The sequence below is a fragment of the Somniosus microcephalus genome, chromosome 1 (genome assembly GCF_052327205.1).
Source record: "Somniosus microcephalus isolate GS21.2 chromosome 1, FLI_Smic_1.0, whole genome shotgun sequence".
Taxonomy (NCBI): Eukaryota; Metazoa; Chordata; class Chondrichthyes; order Squaliformes; family Somniosidae; genus Somniosus; species Somniosus microcephalus.
Window position 1 is genome coordinate 231679301 of NC_140987.1, and position 24605 is coordinate 231703905.

A 24605-nucleotide genomic window follows, 5' to 3' on the forward strand; every position below is an offset into this window, starting at 1 on the left:
TTGCAGGCCCAGACTGGTAACTATATCCTTCAGGACTCAGCCAGCTCGGTCAGTAGTGGTGCTACCGAGCCACTCTTGGTGATGGACATTGAAGTCCCCACCCAGAGTACATTCTGTGCCCTTGCTACTCTCTGTGCTTCTTCCAAGTGGTGTTCAACATGGAGGAGTACTGATTCATCAGCTGAGGGAGGGCGGTAGGTAGTAATCAGCAGGAGGTTTCCTTGCCCATGCTTGACCTGAAGCCATGAGACTTCATGGGGTCTGGAGTCACTGTTGAGGACTCCCAGGGCCACTCCTTCTTGTCTGTATACCATTGTGCCGCCACCCCTGTTGGGTCTGTCCTCCACTCTCCATAACTTCTAGTTTATCTAAAGTTCCACATAGGCATCCTAGCCTCCTTTAAATCTTACTTTCCTATCAGCCATATCCTTGCTGACCACCTAATTCTTGTCTTTGTTTTTAAATTAATCCATGGACTCACCCCACCCTACTTCTGCAGTCTTCTCCAGCCGTATGTGCCAGCATATGCTCTCTGCTCTTCTTACTCTGGTGTCTTTTGCAATTCCATTCATTCCACCTTTGGTAGCAAAGCCCCCAACCATCGTTGCCCTATTATCTTTGACTCTCACCATAAACCTCTCTGCCTTGCGACCTCTTTCCTTACTTTCAAAGGCCTCCTCAAAGGCATGCCTTCGACCATACCTTGAATTGCTTCCCTTTTTTCTTCTACTACTGATAGGTATTTGTTTTTACCTTAATAAAAATACCTTGTGGCTTTTTTTGATGTTAAAAGTATACATACAAGTTGTTGTTGTTATATGTCTTGAGAAAAACAAAAACATTTACATAGCATCTTTAATGGACGAAAATGCTCCAAGATGGTTCACAGTTGGGGTTCAGACCTAAGCAGAGCTCGGAGCATGATGATTAGAGGAATTTTCAGAAAGCAGTGTCAAAAATGTTAGATCAACCAAATAGTTTAATCCAAATGATATAAGTTTTGGATGCCAGAGATAAATTGTTTTGTTGGTTTTATTAATATCAACAGAAAGTACAAGCAAATCTTTTGGTCTATATACTTACAAGTAGGATATCCCTCTGTGAACTATTAATCAATCCAGGCAATTTCTCAGCACAGAATATCAAAGAGTTTTTGAAAGTGATCATATTTATAAACCTAGATGGACAATGTCAGATGTCTTGCTCTGAATCTATCAATTGTGAGATTATTGTCATCTGATCCTTATATGTCATATGCTATTACACCAGTTGATGGCAATGTTGCACCACATATACTTCATTCTCACTGTAATGTGGGTAGCATTTCATTTCATATCAGCAAAATATAGGACAATTTTATATGGTTATAAACATCACACTCTTTCCAGAGTGAAAGCAAACATGTTGGGCAGGATTTTCATTGGGCCATGGAGGCGGGATTGGAGACGTGTGGGGGTTTAAAATCCGAAAATCGGGGGGCACGAACCCATCCCGCCCCCAACCCGCCTCCATGCCAGTTTCAAAGGAGGCGGGTACCCGACCCGCACTGGGACCCGCCTCCCTGAGGCGGGAAAGGGATTAGTGCCAATTAACTGCCTGTTAACAGTAGTTAACAGGCAGTTTATAGCCTAATCCCTATTTTCATTCTTGAAGTGTGGGATTCCCGACAGCTCCAAACCACGCCAAGTTAGCGAGGCGGGCCGTCGGGCTGAAGGGCTTGGAGGGGTCAAGATGTCCGGTTTTCAGGTGAGTGATGGGTGCATGAGTGCAGAGGTAAGTGTGTTTGGTGTGTTTAAAGTGTTTAAAGAAGTTTTACTTACCTTTACAGCCTTCCTTCCTTCAGGTCTCGGGAGTCCCTCATCTCACCAGCACAGAAAGCAGAATGGCCGCGATCTGTCAAAAATTGCAGCATTCAGCTTTCTGTTCCTGAGAGATCTCTAAAGCATCCTGAGAGGAAAGAATTAACTTTGAGTAGGGAAGGCTCAACAAGGTAAATCAAGTCAAAATCACGTGGGTTAGCTAGAACTCAATGGAGGCGGGACTACAACCCCGAAAGTTGTAGCCCCGCCTCCTACCCGCCTCCTCAATGAAAATCCAGCCCATTGACGCCAAACTAGCCTTAATTCTTTATGCAAATCCTTTGATGCTTCTTAGATTGCCTTAATTATTACAACAGTGACTACACTCCAAAAGTACTTCATTGTCTGTAAAGTGCTTTGAGACGTCCGGTAGTCATGGAAGGCATTATATAAATGCAAATCTTTCTTTCTGTTTTTAAACTGACAACACATCCTGCTTGCTTAGTTATGACCTGCAGAATTTGAACAGTCTAATCTAAACCATGTGTTAGCCTGTATCACACAGGATACACTCTCGTAATACTATATTAATACTGACTTCGCTATTGTTAAGCTATATTTCGTCATTTCATATCAAATCTACTAAACCATCTACTGAATCACGCCCAATTTACGCCTATGGTTTCGACTCTTCTTCCTTCACTGTAGCCTTCTATGCTAACTATATCATGATACTCTTTATATATGCTAAGCAGTTAACACTACCCTGCAAAAAAAGTAGGTTTTAAAGAGGCTTTCAAAGGTAGAGAAGAGATGTAGCAAGGAGTTATTTATAGAAAGAGTTCCAAAGTATAGTGGCAAGATGACTGAAGGCTCTGGCCTCAAAGGTGAGGGTGGGGGAGGAATGTGCAGTAAACCTGATTGGAAAAAGGATGCAAGGTAGGGACTGTAGAGCTGGAGGAAGTGAAGTTTATACATGGTGGACCTTGGGAGGCCAGTGAGGAGAGCACTGAATGGCAACAGAGGGGACAGCATAGGGATGGAGGTAGGCAATGTTTTTGGGGAGGAAATAGGCAATCTTAGTGATGAACTGGATGTGCGTTTTAATGTTCAACTCAAGCTGAGCAGGACTTTGAGGGTGCATACCATCGGATTGATCCTGATCAGTCATCCAGGATGGGCGATGGGATTGGTGCTGTAGTACAACATTTTTGACTGGGCAAATAGGATGCATTTTGTCTTGTCATTGTTGAGCTGCATGTAGTTTTGGTTTATCCATATCTTCATGTCAAACAATTAGACACCATCGCAAATGCTATAGAATCAAGGGTGCTGGTGGAGCGATATAGCTGAGTATTGACGCCTGACCCCATATTTAAGGATAATGTTGCTGAAGGGCAAATTAAATGCAATTTAATCCCCAAATATAATTAAGCCATCTGAGAAAGGTAAAAGTTGAGAATGAGGCAATCTGAACATCCATTAAATAGACATTAGGAACTAATTGTTCAGTAAAACTGGTACCTATCTGAATATATACCTTATTGGAAAATGTAAATAGAGCATACCATGGCAATAAACAAGAAAACAAATGATCAAGCACATATATTCAGAAGCAAATCATGAGGAAAAGGTAAGTTAAACTGGGATATGAAGAATTAAATGTTAGATAAAATCATGGATAAATTACAGAGAAAAAAGAACAGAACGTTGCCAGACTCACACATGAACAGTATTCATTTGTATATAAACTAATTACTCAAGTTGTGTAGCAGGTCAAGTGGCCTTTTTCAGACATCTGTGAAACAAGAAAGAAAATAAGACCACTTGTATTTTGGTGAAATGTTTGCTCACCAAATGTTGGCAAGGACACTTCCTCTGAATCCGGCTTCATGTGCATTACCCAATTCCATGTCCTCGCCATTGATGGCAGCCTAGGTCCCACGATCTCAAATTTCCTGCTTAAACCAGTCACCTCTCCAGTAGCCTCTCTGGCTTTATACCCTCTAAAAGGACCACGTCTAATCAAGCTTTTAGCCACCTCTCCTAATCTCTCCATTGGCTTGGTATCTATGAAGCCCAGGTTGTTGTTGTTGTTATTGAAGAATGTCATTGTTACTTTAACATTTTCCACACAATGGGGCAGTAATTCCTCCCCAAACGCGTGAGTACGGAAGGGGTACTCACGCGTCTGGCCGGAGGAAATGCCGGTTTTCAGCATACACAGCGCATGCGCTGAAAACCGGCATTTCCTCTCCTCTAACGAGGTGAAGAGGCTAGCGCGTGCGCTGTAGGGGGCAGCGCGTGCGTCTTGGATTTCCTCTGTTTTGGGGGATTTGCGCATGTGTAAAGGCCTCCGGTCTTTACGCTTGTGAAAAGCACACGTAAATATTTATTTTTACAGGTAAGTGGTGTTTTAGTGCAATTTAGAATTTTTTTTCCCACAGGTTTATTATTTTAAAGAATCTACAATAAGGTAAGTTTAGTTTTAGACCCTTTTTATTAAAACATTTTTTTTTTTTTTTTTTTAATTATTGTTTAAATTATTATTTTTAACTTATTTATACTTAATTTAATGATTGGGATGTTTTTTAAATTTTTATTTAAAGTTTAAGTAATGTTTTGGGGTGCAGTACTTTTCATGAGTTTGACAGTTCTTACTCTCAAACTTATGAATGAAGTTTCCCCTCCCCTGATTGGCTGAACAGTGCTCACCTGATCACAGCTGGCACATCGCACTAACTACGCCGCTGGGTCAGGTTAGCACAGCGCGCCGACATCAGAACCGGGCCACTGACAGGAAATCCACTGCGGGCCAGGTTTCAGATGTCGGCGCGCCGGGTAAGTGCACATCGGGGGCTTGCACGCGCGGCAAGCCCCCGACACCAAGTTCTGGGCCAATGTGAACAGCAAACGCACAAGTTAGACACAGTCTGGATTAGATGCAAGGTCTCTACATTATTATCCTAATAAATGTGTTTTACCCAAGTATCAGGAGAATCTCTCTGTTGTACTAGGCTGATACATTTCCCACACTAACTATCCTTTATGGACTTATTTTTGTGAGTTTAGTTAATTAATGGCAAATAATGCAGAGTGGACAAGCATCTTCTGTGATCTGATTAGCCAAGCCACATTTAGGGTACTTAACAACTGTCAGAAAAAAGACTTAGTTTACCTCTTTAATCTGCATTTTAACCTCAGTTCCAGAGCTATAATGTTACTGTTCTAATTAAGTGTTGGCAAGTGCATCAAGATCATTTAAAATGTTGACGCCATCTGCAGTGAACTGAACTGGTCAATAGCAAAATTATTTGTGTTCAGCTTGTGTTGATTCACCCTCTAATTGTCCATTGCTTACTCAGGATAAATATCTTATCTTTACATTTTCCCTCCCCAAGAAGTGTCAGTTGGAATAATGTGAGGAGGGCTTGTGTCCTACACACTTGTGTACTGCACCAGTACAATATTATCTGGCACCATCTTGTCATATACATAAATATTACTATCTAGAATATCAAGAAATATGAAATCACCAAAAGATGAAGATAAAATGACGTGCCAAATTCAATACATGGCTCAATTGTTAGATTGGTACAACAAGCAAATGAAATCCAGAATGAAATGTTGCTCCAAGGGTAGACATCTTCTGCAAAGGATGCACAGAACTAGCAAGACCATTAGGTGGTCCATCAAGAGAATGTTAAAAGTGCACTCCACTCAAGGGCTTGAGTACATATTATAGCCTGATACTACAGTGTAATACTGAATGGGTGCTGCATTGAGATACCATCTTTTGGATGAGTTGTTAAACAAAGGCCCTGTCTGCCCTCTTAGATGGATGTATAAGATCCAATGACAGTATTTATAGAAGAGCAGGGGAATTCTTCCAGTGTCCTGGCAAATATTTATTTCTCAACCAACTCCACCAAGAAAGATTATTTGGGTCATTCATCTCACTGCTATTTATGGGTCGGGTCCTTGCTGCGAGCAAATTGGCTGCTGGGTTTTCCTACATAGCAACAGTGAGTGCACTCCAAAAGGAATTTAATGGCTGTAAATTGATTTGGGAAGTCTTGAGAACATGAAAGGCACTATATAAATACAAATTCTTTCTTTCTTACATATCAAGCTTATAACATTAAAAGTTTATTAATAGAGCATCTTTACATATTTGTTTTCTTCTTATGAAATTTGATTAACAATGTCACATGCTATCAAAATTAAAGACACTCTCACAGAAAATAAACTGACTTTTAGGCTGTTATTCGCTTTGAATAATTTACTGAAGTACCGTTTTCTGCTATTTTTCTATAACCTGTTCAATTGGTGGTTTGTTCACACACAAAAAAGCACTTCAGTTGGAAACAAATTGCTGATTATTATGTTTGAAGACATTAGCAGACCCTTTGTAAATATGAATGGTTCCTAGAATACTGATGTGGTTAGATGGTGATTTTTAAAGAAAGGTGGAAGTTGTAATTGACCTGACAGTCAGGTAACAGAAATAAACAAGGAATTGGAGGCTAAAGGATGGATGCTGCTCGGGAACTGAAAGAGAACACTGGAGTTTGAATGGAAGGCAGACAGCATAAGAGACAGATGGGCATATGTATATGTTTTAAGAGGAGGCAAATTTGCTATATAAAATGTTTTCTTAAAAGACTAGTAGTAGGGAATATTTTACATAAAGCTTGAACTCACTGTGGGTTTGTGAGAAACGTTTGTCTAAATATTTAAGGCAGAAATGCACATTTTATTTTTGAATTTCTATTTTAATATCTGTACCTTCTGAAGCAAATCTCATGCCTCTGAAATTCTCGAAGCCATGCTCTACTACCAGAAGTGTGGCAGGGTGGGACTCCCAGCCATCAGACTCAGTCTGGCCCCGCAGTGATCCCACACCAAATTTGTCAGGGGAGGGCGACGGTGGGGGGCAGCTGCATGTTTCTACCAAAGAATAAGATGGAACCGGTAGGATTTCTGGCAGGGGACATCATCCTGCCAGTCCCAGACCCTTTAATAACACGCACCCCCACCCCCATCTGTATTTCTGAATATGGAAAGAAAAAGACAGAAAACTAACGAAACCCCAAGTTCCAGCCCCCCTGTCCAGATCTGTTCCAGTTAGTGGCCTCATGAGCCCAGAAATTTTGGGGCCAGCGCTTAGTTGTCCTGCCACATTTCTGTTGGTACACATCCAAAAATGATTTGCACCAACACGAAAATGGCAGCACAATTTGTACAAGTGTTAAAATCATATCTGACTATGTTTAAGCAGGTTTTTTGTTCTTAACAATAGATGTCATTATATCATTGGAATTTCTCTGCCCTGTATTCGTGTTATTGATAATTGTCTGAATAACATAAAAGGACTGCTACTGGTTGGAGTGTATGGCTGTGAATGAATCAGTGGTAGTATGATTTTTTGAAAAAAGTCCATTGCCCTTATTCTCTATAATCAAAAGCTTGACATGCAAAAGCAACTGTGGTACAATTGATATCACAGTAAAGCATATCAATGATTCTAAACTACTATATCTATAACATCGATAATGGAAAGTGACAAATAATTTCTCATGCTCATGTAATTGCTTTCAGACTCTTAGAATGACTAAAATGATACATATGGCATCACTATAGATCAACAAAGGAAAAGTCATCTATTCATACCTGGTCATAAGCATCATTAGTCAGAGCATTATTAATTAATGGTGCATGCAGAACAAGAATGACTTATAAACATGATTAATTTAGATTGCTTTGGGTGAACTGAGGATGGACAATGCATGATTAATACTTCACAGAGCTCTATGTTTTGATGCATTTATTCCCACAAGTGAGGCGACACTATAATAAACCTCACAAGTGGAAATAAAAATCATGTTTCAAAGACAGCTCTGAAGTGTTTTGTTCCTTACAGGTGTGTAAGGCATCTTTTGTAATGAAACACTAAGCCCGCCCTTAACATTGGGTGTTTTAAGCTGGGAAATGAATGTTAAATTGTGCGGTGTGTTGCTCAGTCATCAGAACTGATTCCCACTGTTCTTTGTTGTTTATTTATCAAAGATCATGAACAGTCCATCTTAATTTGATCATGACATGTTGTCATTTTAAGGAAAAAAAATCAAACTTCCCTGGCCAGCTTGTGAAATGTTCATCGGATAGACATTGATGAGATATTAATAATTCAAGAAGATACACACGGACGTTAAGATTATTCTCTGTTGCAGTTTCTAAACTGAGATTTCTCACTGACTTTCAATGGACAGACTGTAGCTTATGGGCACAGGAGAAATAACAATTCATTTAAAAAGGACCTCTTAAAAATCAGGACCACCATTGGGACCGCTTTTAAAAATCAGACAGCCATATAAAATGATGATAAATGTGAGCAGTTTTCTTTTACTTCATTTTGCATTTTAGTCAATTTTTATGTTTGTTTGTTTAAATAGTAAGTGGTACCAGGGGAAGAAGGCTCTTGTTTGAAAGCATCACTGAGCCTGACACCGTGAGAGATCGCGTTATTGCAAAACGTCTAACATTCTTACAAAAGCAAAATACTGCAGATGCTAGAAATCTGAAATAAAAACAGAAAATGCTGGAAATACTCAGCAGGTCAGGCAGCATCTGTAGAGAGAGAAATAGAGTTCACGTTTCAGGTCAATGGCCCTTCGTCAGAACTGGAAAAAGTTGGAGATGTAAAAGGTTTTTAAGCAAGTGTAGGGGAAGGGAGAGGGGCGAGGAGAGGAAAGAGCAAAAGGAAAGGTCTGTGATTGGATGGAAGGCAGGAGAGATGAAGTGACAAAAGGGATGATGGTGCAAGGCAACCGAGGATTCCCCTCTACTATGTTAGACACGGCCCTTGACCGTGTTCGTTCTATTTCCCTCACTTCTGCTCTCACCCCTTTCCCTCCCTCCTGGAACCATGATAGGGTTCCCCTTGTCCTCACCTTTCACCCCACCAGCCTTCACATTCAACGGATTATCCTCCCCCATTTCCACCACCTCCAGCATGATCCCACCACCAAACACATTTTCCCCTCACCTCCCCTTTCAGCATTCTGAAAGGACCGCTCCCTCTGCAACACCCTGGCCCGCTCCTCTATCACCCCCAACACCCCCTCCCCTTCGCCCAGCACCTTCCTATGCAAGCGCAGGAGATGCAACACCTGCCCTTTTACCTCCTCCCTTCCCACTGTCCAGGGCCCCAAACACTCCTTCCAGGTGAAACAGCTATTTACTTGTACTTCTCGCAATCTAGTATACTGTATTCACTGCTCACGATGCGGTCTCCTCTACATTGGGGAGACCAAACGCAGATTGGATAACCGCTTTGCAGAACACCTCTGTTCAGTCCATAAGGGTGACCCCGAGCTTCCAGCCGCCTGTCACTTTAATTCTCCACTCCACTCCCACTCTGACCTCTCTGTCCTCGGCCTCTTACACTTTTCCAATGAAGCTCAACGTAAGCTCGAGGAACAGCAACTCATCTTTTGATTAGGCACTTTACAGCCTCCTGGACTCAACATTGAGTTCAACAATTTCAGACCATAACCTCTGCCCCTATTTTTTTTCACATGGCAGCTGTTGATGACTCTACCATTGCCATTTACACTTCATCTTGACTCATCTTTTGTTTCTTAACTTGTCCCATTACCATCTCCTTTTGCCTTGCACCATCATCCCTTTTGTCTCTTAATCCCTCCTGCCTTCCACCCTATCACAGACCTTCCCTTTTGTTCTTTCTTCTCCTCCCCCCTCTCCCTGTCCATATACTTGCTTAAAAACCTGTTCCAGCTCCAACTTTTTCCAGTCCTGACGAAGGGTCATCGACCTGAAACGTTAACTCTGTTTCTCTCTCCACAGATGTTGCCTGACCTGCTGAGTATTTCCAGCATTTTCTGTTTTAATTCTGACATTCTTGGTTAATTTCAGTCATCAGTGCCTTTTATTGTTCTTCATCTGACCTCCTGTCCTAAAGTTAAGAGCACTGAGGCTTATATCTAAAAAATAATTTCAAACAACCTAACTTGTATTTATAGAGCACATTTATCGTAGAAAAACATAAAATTAAGCTGAAGTTTATGGAGGGTGAAGGAGAGAACTTTTAAAAATTAAAAATGCCTTTATGCATTACATAATGAAAATATGATTTCAGTCATGAGATACTTAGTGGTTTTATCAGTTACTGGTTATCTATTCCACCACCTGATTTGTTTTATGCCAAGACTAACATTGCAAACCTTCAATATATTTTCAAGCCATCTCATTCACTATTGCCTTCACATGTCATTCATATAATTAAAAAAAAATACTATCCCTTGGAATAAAATTAAAAGCTATAATGATAAATACCATATTTATCTGTTGAAATAACAATCTTTATCAATGAGTACCGGACTCAGAGGAGACCGCCTGACACAGAATTGCTTGGCAGACCCCTTGGAGTCCTCCAGATCCCCCTTACACTAGTGCTCTAAGAATAAGCAGCTTCATCATCATCATTATAAACCTGCAGGAGTCAGTGTGCCAAATTATCGAGGATCTCGACAAAGCAGCATGACCTGGAGTTCAAGCCCTAGAGCACGCTAAGAGTAAAGGAGTTCCTGAATAAATAAACTTAATTTAAACAAACATGCTGATATCTGCTAGCAAAGTAGCAAGTGAGAAGCCAGACTGAACCTTTGCCTTCACCCAACAGCAGATGATGGTCTCAGCTGCACAAAAACTGTTCTCAGTGTTTCAGTATGGGCTTCATAGTCCCAGCTCTCTGCCAAAAGCACCAAGTAACAGATTCTGAAAGCAGGTCAGGTTGTTGAATGAAGCTGGGAATGAAGTGCTTTTGTAGGAAATGGAGCCGAATGCTAACTTTAATCTTACTTATCTTACAGATCCTCCCTTCGTTTACCATTGCAGATGTAAAGCACAAGTTTCACAAAGCTTGTAAGTAACACATACATCCTTTATATTTTTTACACATTAGGATCTTCATGAAGATATAATGCAGAATTCTGGAAATTTCTCAAGTTGGTTTGATTAAACATCCAAAATCGGGTGAGTGCTCCATGGCAAACTGTTGCGGTGCCACCTGGATTCACTTTAAGCAGCAATGAGGCACTCGAGAGGGTGCAAAAAAGATTTACAAGGATGATACCAGACCTGCGAGATTATACCTATCAGGAAAGGATGAACAGGCTGGGTCTCTTTTCTCTTGAAAAGAGAAGGCTGAGGGGTGGCCTAATCAAGGTCTTTAAAATTATGAAAGGTTTTGCTGGAGTAAACACAGAGAGAGTGTTTCCACTTGTGGAAAAGAGCATAACTAGAGGCCATCAATATAAGATAGTCACCAAGAATTCAGAAAAAACTTCTTTACCCAGAGAGTGGTGAGAATGTGGAACTCACTACCACAGAGAGTAGTTGAGGCGAATAGCATAGATACATTTAAGAGGAAGCTAGATAAGCATATGAGGGAGAAGGAAATAGAGAGTTATGCTAAGAGATCTAGATGAGGAAGGATGGGAGGAGGCTCGAGTGGAGCATAAATGTCAGCATGGACTAGTTGGGCCAAATAGCCTGTTTCTGTGCTGTATATTCTATGTAATTCTGAACAGAGATATCTGCGCATATGTTTAGTGGCATACTGTTCTAGTGTGTCATGCCATAAGGTGGTAGGGCGTAGGTTGGTACCTCTGACTTCAAAGACAAATTGCGTTTCCTGGTCAAGTCATGCCATCGGGAGAGACCGTAAGCAGAGGTGAGATGCTTGTGCCCGGAGATAGAAGATAACGTGTAGGGTGAGTTATCCTGAGCCATACCCATGTAACTCCGGAAACAATTTGCAAAGAAGGATGGGCAGCGGGCAAAGAACAGATCACCTGACCATCTTCACTGGTGTAACCTAGTGCATGGCATTTGGTATAGGAAGTCCTCAAAACCAGGATGAAAAGAAAACTTGCAAGACATAGTGCCATTCACATCCTCAGGACATAGTCACTGTTGTCATGTTGGAAACACAAAGGTCAATTTGCTTACAGTAAGCTCCCACAGATAGCAATGTGATAATGACCAGATAATCTGTTTTAGTGATGTTGGTTGGATAAATATTGGCCAGGACACCAGGGAGAACTCCCCTGCTCTTCTTTAAATAGTGCCATGGGATCTTTTATGACTACCTAAAAGGGCAGACAGGGCCTCAGTTTAACAGGGTTTCATCTGAAAGAAGGCACCTCCTGTTAGATCCGTGGTTCAGTGGATAAATAATCACACGGATGCTGTACATTAACAAATAACAGGTCTTTACTGGAGGAGGGTAATCTCTAGACTGGGGTACAGAGGCATGCGCACAGCTTATATACCGGTGTGGTCACTGCCGGTACTACAGTATACAGGAGCTGTAAAAAGTAGCTCTGACTTAAAGGCACATACACTACAATTCCTCCCTTTTTAGATTAATAATACCCCCTTAATATTCAAATAACAATTACATTTTTACATGTACATTCAATAACAAAAGTCCATTTATATATTCAGTCTTTGGGGCGGCTTCCTGACCCTTTCGGGATAGCGCCTTTCCAGAGGTTCTTGTTCTTGGTGCAGAGGCGATTCGGACCCCTTTTCATCGGGTAGTTCATCAGGTTCCACTGCTACTGGGTCTGAAGTAGATGCTACCGGTATGTCGGGTTCATCCCCAGGTACTCGAGACATGGGGTTGGCGCATTCCTGTGATGCTAAGATCTGATCGATGTGGCGTCTCACAATGTTCTCCCCGACATCCACAGTGTACATTAATGGCCCCTGCCTTGTATATATCATTCCGGGTTGCCACTTCTCTGTTCGATAGTCCCGGGCCAAGACTGGTTGCCATACATTGAAGCTCCTTGTCGGCTTCTCGTTGATGTGCTGGAATTGTTTGTCCTCAACATTTCTTCGCACATTTGGTCTGAGCAAGTCCAGACGAGATCTCAACCTTCGGTTAAAGAACATCATGGCCGGGGTCTGGTTGGTAACTGCATGTGTCGCGTTTCGGTAGGCTAATAAGAAATTGTCCATCTTATGCTGTAGTGGAATTTCCTCATCGCACATGGCCTTTATCGCCTTCTTAAAGGTTTGTACGAACCTCTCAGCCAATCCATTGGTGGCTGGATGATACGGGACGGATGTGTAATGCCTTACCCCATTCCTTTTCATGAATTTTTGGAACTCGTCGGACACAAACTGTGGTCCATTATCAAAGCAGATCTGCTCTGGCAAACCGTTTCTGGCAAATATGGTCCGTAGGACTGCAATCGTTTTCTCTGTCGTGGTTGAAGACATCTTTATCACCTCAGGCCACTTCGAATGAGCATCCACTGCTATTAAGAACATTGAGTCCATGAATGGACCAGCAAAATCAATGTGCACCCGTTGCCATGGAGAGTTGGGCCACTCCCATGGGTGTAGAGGGGCATGTGGTGGTGCATTTTGGACCTCCTGGCATCCTAAGCAGCTCTTCGTTAGGTCTTCGATTTGTTGATCGATTCCCAGCCACCACACATCAGCCCTAGCAAGGCTTTTCATTTTCACTCCCCCCAGATGACCTTCATGTAGCTCTTTTAGCACTCTCTCCCTTAACTTGGGTGGAATCACCACTCTGGCTCCACACATCACTGTCTCCTGGCATACTGACAGCTGTTCTCTTCTGGATGAGAATGCTGGCAACAGTGAGTTGCCATGTGTTGGCCATCCCCTCACCGTCAATTCATATACCCGTGACAGCGTCGGATCATTGCGGGTCTCCTTCTCTATATCCGCGTTTGTTACTGGCAATTGTTCAATTATCGATGAATAAAATATCTCGATAGGGTCCACTGCTGGTGCTTCCTCCACAGTAGGCAGTGGCAGGCGCAATAGCCCATCAGCGTTCCCATGCTGTTTCATGCCTTTATATTCTATTTCATATTGATTTGCCCCTAGAAACAGGGACCATCTTTGTAACCGCTGTGCAGTCATTACTGGCACGCCCTTCTTAGGATGAAAGATGGAGACAAGTGGTTGGTGGTCAGTCAGCAAGGTGAACTTCTGCCCATGCAGATAGTGGTTGAATTTTTTTACTCCCCATATTAGGCTGAGGGCCTCCCTGTCAATCTGGGCGTAGTTGCGCTCGGCTGAGGTTAGTGACCGAGACGCAAAGGCTACTGGCCTCTCCAACCCATAAGAACATAAGAACATAAGAAATAGGAGCAGGAGTAGGCCAATCGGCCCCTCGAGCCTGCTCCACCATTCAATAAGATCATGGCTGATCTGATCCTAACCTCAAATCTTCTATCACTCTGCATCCACCCAAACCCATGTGATCTCCCGGGAGAGGCGAAAAACCAGATAAAGACCCAATGGCCAATTTGGGAGAAAAAAATCTGGGAAATTCCTCTCCGACCCATCTAGGCGAACGAAATCCTTCCAGGAGATCACTCTGTCCCTATATTTTCTACAATACTTACCTTCTGTAAAGGCGATCTCCACCCCAGCCAGGAACAGGAATAAAACCATCTCCTGAAATCTAACACAGAATTAGAACACAGTAGGAACAGAACCAGGCTACAACTCCACTACCCACAGGGCCATGACCATTCCGAACCTAGACTCATATCCAATTTCCTGCCCGCTCCCCATAACCCTTAATTCCCTTTACTTCTAGGAAACTATCTATTTCTGTTTTAAATTTATTTAATGATGTAGCTTCCACAGCTTTCTGGGGCAGCAAATTCCACAAACCTACCACCCTCTGAGTGAAGAAGTTTCTCCTCATCTCAGTTTTGAAAGAGCAGCCTCTTATTTTAAGATTATGCCCCCTAGTTCTCGTTTCACCCACCATTGGGAACATCCTCACCGCATCCACCCGATCAAGCCCCTTCACAATCTTATATGTTTCAATAAGATCGCCTCTCATTCTTCTGAACTCCAATGAGTAGAGTCCCAATCTACTCAACCTTTCCTCATATGACCACCCCCTCATCCCCGGGATTAACCAAGTGAACCTTCTTTGTACTGACTCGAGAGCAAGTATGTCTTTTCTTAAGTATGGACACCAAAACTGTATGCAGTATTCCAGGTGCGGTCTCACCAATACCTTGTACAACTGCAGCAATACCTCCCTGTTTTTATATTCCATCCCCCTAGCAATAAATTTGTCTGGGAATTTGTGCGACAGCACCGCTCCAATGCCGTAGGGTGATGAATCACATGCCAAACAAATTGGTAGTGCTGGGTTGAAATGGGCCAACACCTCTTTTGATGTGATCAATTCTTTACACTTCTGGAAAGCTCATCTACGTTCGTCATCCCACTTCCATGGTACCCCTGTTTGCAGTAGGGTGTTCAGCGGGTGTAATACCATAGACAAATTTGGTAAGAACTTGTGGTAATAGTTTACCAGCCCGATGAACGACCTCAGTTGTGACACATTTTCTGGTGCTGGAGCCTTGACTACTGCCTCAATCTTGTCAGGGGACTTATGTAACCCCTCTTCATCGATGACATGGCCGCAATACGAGATCTGTTTCTGGAAAAACTCGCACTTGTGGCAATTAGCTCATAGCCCATATTCATTTAATCTGGCGAGCACCTTCTCCAAGTTAGCGAGGTGATCACCGGCATTTTCGCCCGTGACCAAGATGTCGTCCAAATAACACTGGGTCCCTGGAATCCCTTGCAGGACCTGATCCATCGCCCTTTGCCAGATAGCCGGAGCTGAGGCTACTCCAAGCACCAGCCGGTTGTATTGATAGAGACCTTTATGGGTGTTGATCGTAAGGTAATGTTTCGAAGCTTCTTCTACCTCCATTTGCAAGTACGCCTGGGCTAGATCAATTTTGGTGAAGCGTTTACCACCAGATAGCGAGGCAAAAATATCCTCAATTCGTGGGAGCGGATATTGCACCGTGTGAAGGATTGGGTTCACTGTCACCTTAAAATGCCCACAGATGCGGACCTTCTTTGGTTCCCCAGGCGTATTACTCAACGACCTCTTCATTACAGGAACGATGGGTGTAGCCCACTCGTTCCAGTCCACTTTGAACAGTACTCCTGAACATTCCAACCCTTCCAGCTCTGCTTCAACTGCTGGTCTGATCACATAAGGCACTGGTCTGGCCTTCAGAAACTTTGGGCTTGCATTTTCCTCCATTTTAATTGTTGCTGTTATTCCTTTTAGTGTTCCTAGTCCCTCCTGGAACACTTCTTTTGCATCAGTTAGCATTTTTGACAGTTGTCCAGGTGTGACATCGTCATCCTTTTTGGCCTCAACCTTCAGTGCCTGTATGGAATGCCAATCTAATTGTATCTTTCAGATCCATTCACGTCCTAGCAGTGGTGGTCCTACATTTGGCAATACATATATATCCATTTTAGGTATTTCCTGACCATTATATGTCACTTTCACCCTTATTTTCCCTTTGGGGAAGAGTTTTTGCCCCGTATACGTCTTCAAGACAATCTCTGTAGCTTTCGAGGGTATGTGTGAAAATAGCCGCTTGTAGTCTCTTTGATTTATGACTGTTAGAGCTGACCCTGTGTCCAATTCCAATTCCACTTGGACTCCGTCTATCTTGAGCGTAACCCAGATAATCTGGTGATCCTCCATTTTGGTTACATTATGTAGTTTCAGACAACCCAGCTCCTTGCTTCCGGAGTCTGTGTCACTTTTTTGTTCGTCTGAACCACTGTCCATCACCTGGTGTACCTTTTTGTACTTCTCCTGTGGAGATTTCTTACTGTTGGTTTTCTTCCCAGACCTGCAGAATCTTGCTGTGTGTCCTGCTTTCCCACACTGTCTGCACACTTGGTCCTTGAACCAACAATCTTTCTGGTCATGTGTTGTTCTGCCACAGCGATAGCACTTCCCTGTTCCATAGGTCATTTAGTTGGTGCCGTATTCTTGCGGTCTCCGTTGTATCTCTGCAGCGCCCCTTGCGGCTGTTTCGTGTGATTCTGCCATACTGAAAGCTTTGTCCAGCGTAAGGTCCTTTTCTGATAGAAGCCATTTCTGGGTTCCTTCACTTTGTAGCCCACACACAAACTTGTCCCTTAATGTGTCTGCTAGACCCGCTCCAAACTGGCAGTATTTCGATAGCTTGCGCAGTTCCGTTAGGTACTCAGCATTGCTTTCATCTTTGTGTTGGTTCCTTTTATGGAACTTAAATCGTTCTGCTATCAGCAGCGGTGTGGGGTTTAAGTGGTCCTGTAGGATTTCTACTATGCTGTCAAAATTCTTGTTTACCGGCTTTTCTGGGGTTATTAGATTTCGCAGTAACCCATAAGTTTTTGCACCCATGGAATTTAACAGAACCAGTGCTTTATTAGCATCTGGCACTTCATTCGCCCTGCAGTACACCTCAATACGTTCCACATATGTCACCCAATCTTCGACTTCATTGTCGAACATAGAGATACTGCCACTCGTCGGCATCCTTGGTTGTGCGTTAACTATCACCAATGGCGCCTCCCGCGCTCCCCCTTCTTCTCCACTGGCACAAAATGGCGTCTCCCGCGCTTTCCTTCCTTCCCGCGCTCGCCCGTCTTCTCCGTTGCGGCTTCGCAAAATGCCGTCTCCCGCGCTCCTCCTTCTTCTCCACGGCTCAATGGCGCCTCCCGCGCTCTCCCTGCTTCTCCGCGGCTCAATGGCATCTCCTGCGCTCTCCCTGCTTCTCTGCGGCTCAATGGCATCTCCCCTTGCTTCGCCCCGCGGACCCTGATCAGCCCGTGATCCCTGGCTGTGCGCTGCGCGTTCTTCTCTTGATATTTGTCGATGCCGCTCAGTCTAGAACCCGGCTGTTTCTTACCCTCTCTCTCTCCGGTTTGCAGTATTTTCCCTCGACGCCGCTCGGTGACCAACCCCCAGCTGCGCCCCGCTCTCTTCACCCTCTTTCTTACCCCGTCGATGCTGCCCGGCTCTCTCTCTCTGCCGTCGGTTGGCTCCAGCTGCCGCTGCTCGGGAAGGGTCTGCTCTGGACCTGTCATCGGTCTCTTACTGCTCGTTGTGGCTGGGGAACCAAGCCCGGCTCTCCACAGCCTCCCCAGCGAATTTGGATCTCTGCCTGACTGCTGGGCGGTTGCTCGCGGTCGACGCCCGTGTTCCTGGGCTCGACTATTTTAAAAAAGAAAATTTTATGTTGCAGTTAGATTCAAATCGACACTCGTCGCCACTGTTAGATCCGTGGTTCAGTGGATAAATAATCACACGGATGCTGTACATTAACAAATAACAGGTCTTTACTGGAGGAGGGTGATCTCTAGACTGGGGTACAGAGGCATGCGCACAGCTTATTTACCGGTGTGGTCACTGCCGGTACGACAGTATACAGGAGCTGTAAAAAGTAGTTCTGACTTAAAGGCACATACACTACACCTCCAACAGTGCAGCACTCATTCATTACTACACTGAAGTATCAGCCTTAGATTATGTGCTCAAGTCTCGTGGAGTGGGATGTGAACCCACAGCCTTTTGACTCAGAGGTAAGAGTGCTACCACTCAGCTACGACAGTCATGGTGGGAATCAGGGGCTACTACAATTTGCCACCATGCCTTGAGGCTATGAAGGGGAAAAGAAAAATCAGCCAAAGTTCCCACTTTTCCGGGGGGTCAGCGGGTGGGATTGGTGGCGGGTTGGGTGGGAAAATGTTTTTTTTGACAGTGTGTTGGAACCCCGCTATCAACCCACCATAACGCACCTTTCCTATTGTTGGGTCTGTCAGCGCTGAGTAGGCCCAACAGGCAGCAGTGGGTGACCCGATTAAACTCATTGGGGGCAAAATTCCCCTCGTTTGCGCCTCCGATGGGAGGCACTAACAGGGCACAAATGGTTTTGCGTCCCCCAGGTGATAACCGCGCCTCACGCAAAATTCAGCGGGAGGTTAGCGGCAGTGCTATCGGTTTTCGCCCTAATCTTCTGCGCCCAGAGATCATGACGTCATCTCTGTGCAAATCGCCCCGTTTGCGCTCCCGATGCAAAATTCCCATTTTTGGCCTGCCTGTGCACCTGTTTTTTAGCGACAGGTTCAGCAGGCGTTTTCCAGTCAGGAGGCCTGTGGAGGAGTGCTAGTTAAAGGCGTCCACTTCCGGTTGTTGTTTATGTCGGCCAGGACACCAAACTTTTTGCTGCTCAAAAGCAAAGATCCCTTTTGATTATTGAAAGCAGTTTTGAAATTTCAGCAGACTCCTTCTCCATGGTCGTGGGCGTAACGATGTCGCAGCAGGTCTGTCCAGGCCTAGAATCAGGGCTCCAATGTGCAGGGCGTGGCTGCAAGCCAAACCGACACTCCCCCTTTAAGAGGTGACCGGCGCCAGCATGTCTGCCTGCAATCTCTAACTCGCCGCACCTGCGCTGCGCCCGCCCTCAGTGGTAGCGCCTCAGCTCGCCGGCTTAGCGCCTTAGGATAGTTGTGCACCGCCTGCTTTAGCGCAGCAGCAACCTCTTGGGGCGATGCAACTCAATTTCAGTGAAGGTGGCGCTAAGTTGCACCGGGCGCTAAATTAGCACACACTCGACTGTAGCGCCCCAAACGTGGCGATACTGAATTTCTAGGCCAAAGTGTTGAAAGTAAAGGTTTCAATGTTTGACAGCACATTAACAGAAACTTTACATGAACATTGGATAAAACACCCAAGTGGCTATCCTTGTGTGTTGTTAGTTGGTATGATCGCATTAGGATGAGGGTGAGTGTGAGGGGTGGCTAGTGAGATGGGGATAATGTAGATAGCGAGAGAGGGATGGGTGGAGGTGCAAGGTAAGTTGGTGTGAGTAAAGATGTGCAGGAGTAGGGTAGGAAAGGCAGAGTGATGGGGATGTGATGAGAGGCACAGCAGGGCAAAGGTGAGTGTGGCTTTGTACTAACGCTTCATGAGCTAATGAGATAATTGAAAGGTTTGCGGCAGTGTACCCAGGTCCTCCTGACCACATCCCTGCTTGTGACATCCTCTGCAATGCGCAACCAGGCTCCTGGAGAGGTCTCTTCTGCCCATGGGAAGGCAAGAGGATCTCCCTGTGTGTTGTGACTCCCTCCATAGCCATATGGAGGGAGTCATGGGAGAACCTGGGTGCAGCTCTGCACCTCTATGCAGTGATTGTCAGTGACCCACTTCCTCTAATTGGACCAGGAAATGCACTGGGCGGGCTTAACGAGCCCTATCAATGGAAATTCATTTTCCAGAGTGGGATGGAGCCAGCAGCAGGGTCAGGACCCAACAGCGATGTCACCCGCCCCAGGCCTGGGCAGGTAAGGAAAATCTCAGCCCTGGTTATTATCTAACAACCACTGCTGGAGTTGAGCACATGTGGATGTTGAGTGAAGACATAATCAGGCTCAGCTAATATATTTCCATGTTTGAGTGTTGTTGTCAAGTATGTCACTTAGGAAACCTATTGGAAGTTAAGAAGGATTCAATTGTCTTTGGAACCTTATCCCTGTATAATTCAGTTTCATCATCAGACAGAGGGAGAAAACTGTAACAAGGAAAGAAAGACTTGCATTTATATAGGGCCTTTCACGGCCTCAGGACCTCTCAAAGCGCTTTACAGCTAATGAAGTACTTGTTGAAGTGTAGTCACTGTTGTCATATAGGAAACATTGCAGCCAATTTGGCACAGCCAGCTCCCACAAAGAGCAGTGTGATAATGACCAGATAATCTGTTTTTTTTTAGTGATGTTGATTGAGGGATAAATATTGGTCAGGACACCGGGGATAACTCCCCTGCTTTTCTTTGAAATCATGGCATGGGATCTTTTACATCCATCTGAGTCAGCGAACGAGGACTCAGTTTAATGTTTCATTCAAAAGACGGCATCTCCGACAGTGCAGCGCTCCGTCAATACTGCACTGGAGTGTCAGCCTAGATTTTTGTGGTCAATCCTCTGGACTTGAACCCACGACCTTCTGACTCAGAGGCGAGCATGCTACCAACTGAGCCACAGCTGGAAAATCTGCAGTCCTTCTGGTGCAGTGCTGCTAAAAATTAGGTCGGGACCCAGACACATGAATTCCTGCTTACCCTCTCTCCACCCCAATCAAGGCCAGTGGCATAAGAGGGACTGGAGTCGGGGAATCCCGAGTGCCCGGAGTACCCACGTTCCTAATACAAAAGCAAATTACTGCAGGCGCTGGAAATCTGAAATAAAAACAGAAAATGCTTAAAATACTCAGCAGCAACGCATAGCCACGCAGCTCACTGCTGGTCCCGCACAATGTTAAGTTTTGCTTGTGAATGGGCCAAGCAGACCCTTAAACGAGCCACGCACCCCCCAAAAAATTAGGGGGAACATTGCTCAGTAGTTCAGGCAGCATCTGTGGAGTGAGAAACAGAGTGGGAAATTTTAACCTGCAGGAGTGTGCAAGTACGGGTGTGGATGGAGGGGATTAAAACCAGGAAAAATGCGAGCGCGTCGGGAAGCTGGCTCTCATCCACCGACCTCCACGTTTAACTTGGGTGCACTAGGCTGCTTGCGCGCAACCCTCCCGGGAGAGGCAGATTGCCTACTAACTATGTAATTGCTCAATTAGAGCGATATTTCAATGGACTTTTAAATTTAACGGCGCATGCACGGGTTTCCTGGGCTTCCTGAAACTCGCCAGTGAAAGCAAAGTGAGAACACAACAGCAATTGACGGGGCTGATTAAAAGTTATGCAATACTTCAATAAATACTTAGTACTCAGCAGCTTTATTATCTTCCAGTGGTGAAGTGTTTGTTCACATTACTTTTGCTGAGAGTTTACTTTCGACAATTTGGAAGTTTTCACAAACAGATTAGGATGGGTGGCGCCTTGGCTGCCTTAGATTGGACCACAGATGAGGAGCAAATGACCAGCATCAGCAGTAACAGGCTGCTTTTGAGAGACCTGCAGCTGGGCATCAGAGAGGGGAGCAGCTGGGGCGTGGACCTCGCAGGAGGAACTACACGCAATACAGCATGTACAGGCAGAGGTTGATCTCCCTTGACCCGTCGGAACAGCAGTGCTTCCAGAGGCTCGGGTTGTCGCATCAGGTGGTGGCAGGCATCTGCAGCCTCCTCGAAGAAGACTTGCTCCCTGCTGGACCTGGTGGCCACGCGTTACTAGTGGCTGTCAAAGCGACCACCGCCCTCAATCGTTTCTTCCTCCAGATTTTTCCAGGACTCTGCTGGAGACATATCCAGGACCTCACAGTCGGCCGCCCACAAATGCATAAGACAGGTAACTGATGGATTGTTTGCCAGGGCTGGCAATGATCTGAACTTCGCCTGCAATGACGCTAGCTAAAATAAGCAGGCGCTCAGCTATGCGTCGCTGGTTGACATCCCACAGGTGCAGGGCATCATCAGCTGCATGAATGTGGCAATCCCCACATCCCCAGATCAACCAGGAATATTCGTGAACGGCAAGGCCTTCCTCTCCATCAATGTGCAGCAGGTGTGCAAACACAAAAAGATCTTTCTGCAGGTCTGCACAAGTCTCCCAGGGAGCTGCCATAATGCTTTCCTCCTGCGGTGGTCCAAGCTGCCCGACGTCTGCAAGTTGACTTAAGGGTTAGCTGCTAGGAGGCAAGGGAAACACCCTTCACACATGGATAACGACACCCATGAAAAACCCAACAAATGAAGCATGAATATCTGAGCTGGTGCATGGTAAGCATGATTCCTGTGATGGTGCGCCCTCAGAAAGAATCAGCTCCTCTGAAGATTTGACGTCTATGAGGTCCCTGGACTTCTGCTTGCATGTGTGATGGCCATATCGGAGAGAAAATATATGAATTAATACTGGCAAGCTAAGAATGTTGCAACTGATCGTTATGAAGGTGATCATATTTCACTTCTGATGAAATCAAGTCAACATGACTGAGTCTCAAGCAACACGCATGTGCATTATATTCCTTTCTGTCACCGGGTAGTTGGGAAGTCCCCATCTCCTCATCTCCTTATCTTCAATGGCAAGGGATGCCAAGATGCCACTGATCTCCAACGCTTCCTTCTCTGCAGCTGTCAAATGCAAGATCTGTGGAGGACCACCTTCGGTTCTTTCCTTCTCCTTTGTATCTTCCGCTCTCTTCTGCAACAGGAGAAAGAGCAGACCGATGAGTGACTAATAACATGTTTTCATCCAATGGCAGCAGTGCATTTGGTGAGGGTGATTATCAGGGAGAGGCATGACATTGCATAATGATGAGGGTGAGTGGCAATGGTGGATGTAGAGATGAGGATGTGTGGAAGTGCATAGAAAGAGAAAGATGTGTGCACTTGCAAGATGTGAGGAGAGATGTGATGGAGTTGGCTTAACAAGGCATAGTGAGTTGGGGGGTGGGTGATGTGAACAGCAGGATGTAGGTGAATGTGCAATTGTACTCACCTTTCCTGACCTGATTAGGTCATTAAAGCGCATCCTACAGTGAATCCAGGAGTGTGGCACAATGCTCCTGCTGCCAACCTCCTGGGCCACTTCCACAATCGATGGCAAACCTGGAAGTAAAATGACAATGAGGTGCCTGCGTTAAAGTGCTACAGGCAGATGCGCTGAAATTCCTTCCTGGTTTCCCCCGTTCCCAATGCATCTCAGTTAATATCGATGCCCACGTTTCAGGTTGATGACCTTTCATCAGAACTGGATAAAGTAGAGATGTAAAAGTTTTTAAGCAAGTACAAGGGCAGGGAAAGTTGTGAGGGGGTGGGCTGGGGGCTAGGAAAGCCTTCCACCCTATTACAGATCTTCCTTTTTGTTCTTTTCTTCTCTCCTCTTTCCCAGTCCCTGTACTATTGACCCTGAATTGCCTCCCCCGCCGCTGCATGTCAGTTCTGCTCAGTGCTGACAGACCCAACATTTGGTAAAGGCGCATGGTGGCGGGTTGACGGTGGGGTCGCGACCCGTTGTCAAAAATAAACACATTCCTACATGACCCACCACCGATCCCGCTTGCTGACCCCCCGGAAAATTTCCCCCCCCCCATTAACTTTGTTTCTTTATGCACAGATGCTGACTGATCTGCTGAGTATTTCAAGCATTTTCTGTTTTTATACCCACATTCTTAGCCTTTCAGAGAATTTGGAGATCTTTGATGGCAGTATGCCCAGCCAGGTGCAGCCTGCTGAATTGAAGTTTTGGGCTCCATTTGGGAGCCCAGGCTGGGGACAATAAAATCTTTTGGTCATCTGTTGGCTTCTTTACACTACGAGTGGAGCATATCCAAGATGCACAGTTAATTGAGCTGTGGTTTAGGGAGCAAATTCCCAGTTGCTTTTGGCAGTCTCAAATTATGCTAGGCATGAGTGAGATAGCGTTCTGAGTATTCTGCCCAATTTTGGTTATGTTACTTCAAAGAGAGTTACTGTGGTATTGAGGAGTGTTCAGCAAAGGATTGCAAAATTAATACCGGAACTTAGAGGACTCAGCTATGAAGAGTGATTATGTAGCCTAAGGTATTTCTCTTGAGAAGATGTGATAGAAGCTTTTAAGGTTATGAAGGGGATTGATAAATTGCAAATGGATACATTTTTCTGCCATATACAGAATTCCAGAACCAGGGGTGATATATTCAAGTTAAAGAAAACTATTGATGAGCTGTTAACCTGAGGCCATGTCTGCCCTCTCAGGTGGATGTAAATGATCTCATGCCATTATTTGAAGAAGAGTAGAGGAGTTATCCCTGGTGCCTTGGCCAACCAAATGATCTGGTCATTTATCTCATTGCAGTTGTTGGGAACTTGCTGTGTGCAGATTGGCTGACACATTTCCTACGTTACAACGGTGACTATGCATCAGTAGTGCTTCATTGGCTATAAAGCACTTGGGATGCCCTGAAGTAAAG

General features: G+C 44.8%; 1 protein-coding gene across 1 annotated transcript in view; it reads left to right on the top strand.

The window, feature by feature from the left end:
- The window catches only part of LOC147124677 (trans-2,3-enoyl-CoA reductase-like), a 287573-nt gene that overhangs the window by 12520 nt on the left and 250448 nt on the right, over window positions 1-24605 (top strand). Inside the window, exon 2 of the mRNA XM_085991303.1 lies at window positions 10694-10745. Coding sequence (XP_085847429.1) covers window positions 10694-10745 — 52 coding nt within the window. The remainder of the gene's footprint in view (window positions 1-10693; window positions 10746-24605) is intronic.